At 60.4% G+C, this 2,419-nt stretch overlaps 1 protein-coding gene across 1 annotated transcript; it reads right to left on the bottom strand.

Moving 5' to 3' along the window:
* Positions 1 to 312: 312 nt before the first annotated feature.
* Positions 313 to 1,442, bottom strand: FOXL1 (forkhead box L1). The gene has a single exon (XM_056361263.1). It carries the CDS (start codon positions 1,304 to 1,306, stop codon positions 422 to 424), a length of 885 nt encoding a protein of 294 aa, XP_056217238.1. The 5' UTR covers positions 1,307 to 1,442; the 3' UTR covers positions 313 to 421.
* Between the last annotated feature and the right edge of the window lie 977 nt (positions 1,443 to 2,419).

Below are 2,419 nucleotides of genomic sequence, written 5' to 3'. Positions count from 1 at the left end.
GGAGACCTGAAGGATTCAGCAGAAACCAGGTCTGAGGAACCTGAGGGATGCAAAACTAAAGGTGCAGAGCAAATCTGGCGAGGCTTGGAGGGCAGCGTGGGACACCCCCCCACCGCCTGCCTCTATCTCCACCACCCACGGGAAAAGAAAACTGTTTTTACCTTGAAAAGTCGATCTGGCGGGGGGGTGGGAGGCAAGCTCTAAGGAGATCTCCACAGCAAGACGTGCCTTGAAAATCCCTGAAATCCTGAGTCACCTTTAACATCGTGGGGTTTGGGGGTTTTTTTCGGGGTTTTTTGTTAGGGTTTTTTTTGGGGGGGTGGGGTGTTGGTCTTTACCCGCTTGGTGAGGTCTGAGTCCGGTCTGTCCCATCGCGCCCCCGCCGCACCGAGTGGGGCAGGGGGGTACAGTTATGGGGCAACTACTGGAAATTAAATACCGCCTCGGAGAAGTGGAGAGGGAAGCAGGAGAGGAAGGGGATGCCGATGTGGTACAGCCTCCCGTGTACCTGGGAGTCCAGGGTGAGGGAGGCGTTGAGGGCCGGGCCGAAGCCGCCGCTGGCGAGCAGGGAGCCGCCGGGACCCTCCCGGGCCGCCTTGAGGGGCGCCCCGGGGGGCGGCTGCCCCAGCCCCTGGGCGAGGATGCTCTCGATGCTGAAGCTGCGGCCCCGCGGGCCGCCCTTGAGCGACGGGGCGGCGGCGGCGGGCGGCCGGGGCGCGGCGGGGGTCCCGGGAGGGGGCGCTTCCCCCTCGGCCGGCTTGGGGACCCCCTGGTGGCCCGAGTCCCCCCCCGCGCTCCCCTTGGCCCTTTTGGGCTCGTCGGGGCGGGCGGGTGGCCCCGGCGGGCCGGCGGGAGCGGGGGTCGCGCCGCCCTTCGGCTCCGGCGGCCCCGGGGCTTTGGGCTTCCTCTTCCTCCGCCGGTAGTTGCCGTTCTCGAACATGTCCAGGCACCGGGGGTCCAGGGTCCAGTAGCTGCCCTTGCCGGGCCGTCCCTTCTCCCGCGGCACCTTGACGAAGCAGTCGTTGAGCGAGAGGTTGTGGCGGATGCTGTTCTGCCAGCCCTGCTTGTTGTCGTGATAGAAGGGAAAGCGGTCCATGATGAACTGGTAGATGCCGCTGAGGGTCACCTTCTGCTCCGGAGCTTCTTTGATGGCCATGGCGATGAGGGCGATGTAGCTGTAGGGGGGCTTCTGCGGGGGGTCCTGCCGGGAGATGGCCCCGCTGGGGGCAAAGCCCAGGGCGGCCGGGAGGTACAGCATGGAGGGGCTGCCCATGGGCGAGAGGGGGCTGCCGTAGAGGTGGCTCATGGCCCGCGGGCTCTCAGCTCCTCTCGGAGCCCAGCGAAGGGACGGGGCAGGGCAGGAACCTGGGGCGAGTCCACCGGGGAGCGATTTGTGCGAGCTCAGATCCCAGCCCTGCCTGAAGGAGCTCGCTCTGCCTCTGTCCCTGCTTCATAGCTCTTAAAAAAAAAAAAAAAAAAAAAAAAAAAAAGTTAAATAATTGTTGTAAGTTTGCTATTATATGTTGACTTAGCACTGGAAAATAAATTGTCTCTGATAAACAGTCGTTTGTGTTCTCAGCCCACCCACATTAATTAAAATTTCATTGCTACAAAACTCCAAGCTCTCTCCACGTGTCTTGCTGGTACCAGCCAATGGTCTCCAGCTTATTCCTTCATTTGTTTATAGAATTAGTCTGTTGATAAGTCTGCCCACCCAAGTCGAATCAAGCTGTGTTTATTTGGAAAAATTTCCGGGCACCCAATATATAAACGCACTGATCTGATGTTTGAAATATCACGTCCACCCTTTGACGCTGCAAGCACACAGAGCAGAGCAGGATGTGCACTGCTGGAGCGCGGAGGAGCGGGCAGGGAGCCCCGCAGGACACTGGGGCGCTCGGCAGCAAAAAAAAAAAAGAAACAAAAAAACCCCAAAAAAACATGGAAAGAACGGAAAAGAGAGGGATGGGTGAGAGGAGAAGGCAGCGCTGCGGCGGGGAGGGAGGCAAAGGCACCGTCTGGGTTCCCGAGGAAGGGGGAGCTCAGGTGTGGCGGGGGTCCCCCGTGCGGGGTCGCGGCTGGGAGCGGCGGCCGCGCCCCCCCGCCCCGCGTCGCCACGGGCCACCCGGGCGCGGGCGGAGAGCGACCCCCGGCCCAGCCACAGGGCTGCGGGGGGGGGGGTGCTGCAGCGAGTTCCGCAAAGGGGGGGGTTGGCAGGCGCGGGGAGGAGGGTGGGTATTTGTGAATGCGGGCCTGTTGCTTTATATTATGTACTTTCCTGTTTATAACAAGGAGGGGGATTATAACAACTTTACAAGTGCACACAGCTGGCCGGTGCTTACATTAGGAATTTGTGATGCTCTTTTTCTGTATAAACGTCCAGGTTTGGGGCTGTGTTTTCTGTTGTTGGATTTTTTTT

The sequence above is a fragment of the Falco biarmicus genome, chromosome 15 (assembly GCF_023638135.1).
Source record: "Falco biarmicus isolate bFalBia1 chromosome 15, bFalBia1.pri, whole genome shotgun sequence".
Taxonomy (NCBI): Eukaryota; Metazoa; Chordata; class Aves; order Falconiformes; family Falconidae; genus Falco; species Falco biarmicus.
Note: the sequence above shows the minus strand (reverse complement) of the source record. Positions and strands in the feature narration are given on the sequence as shown.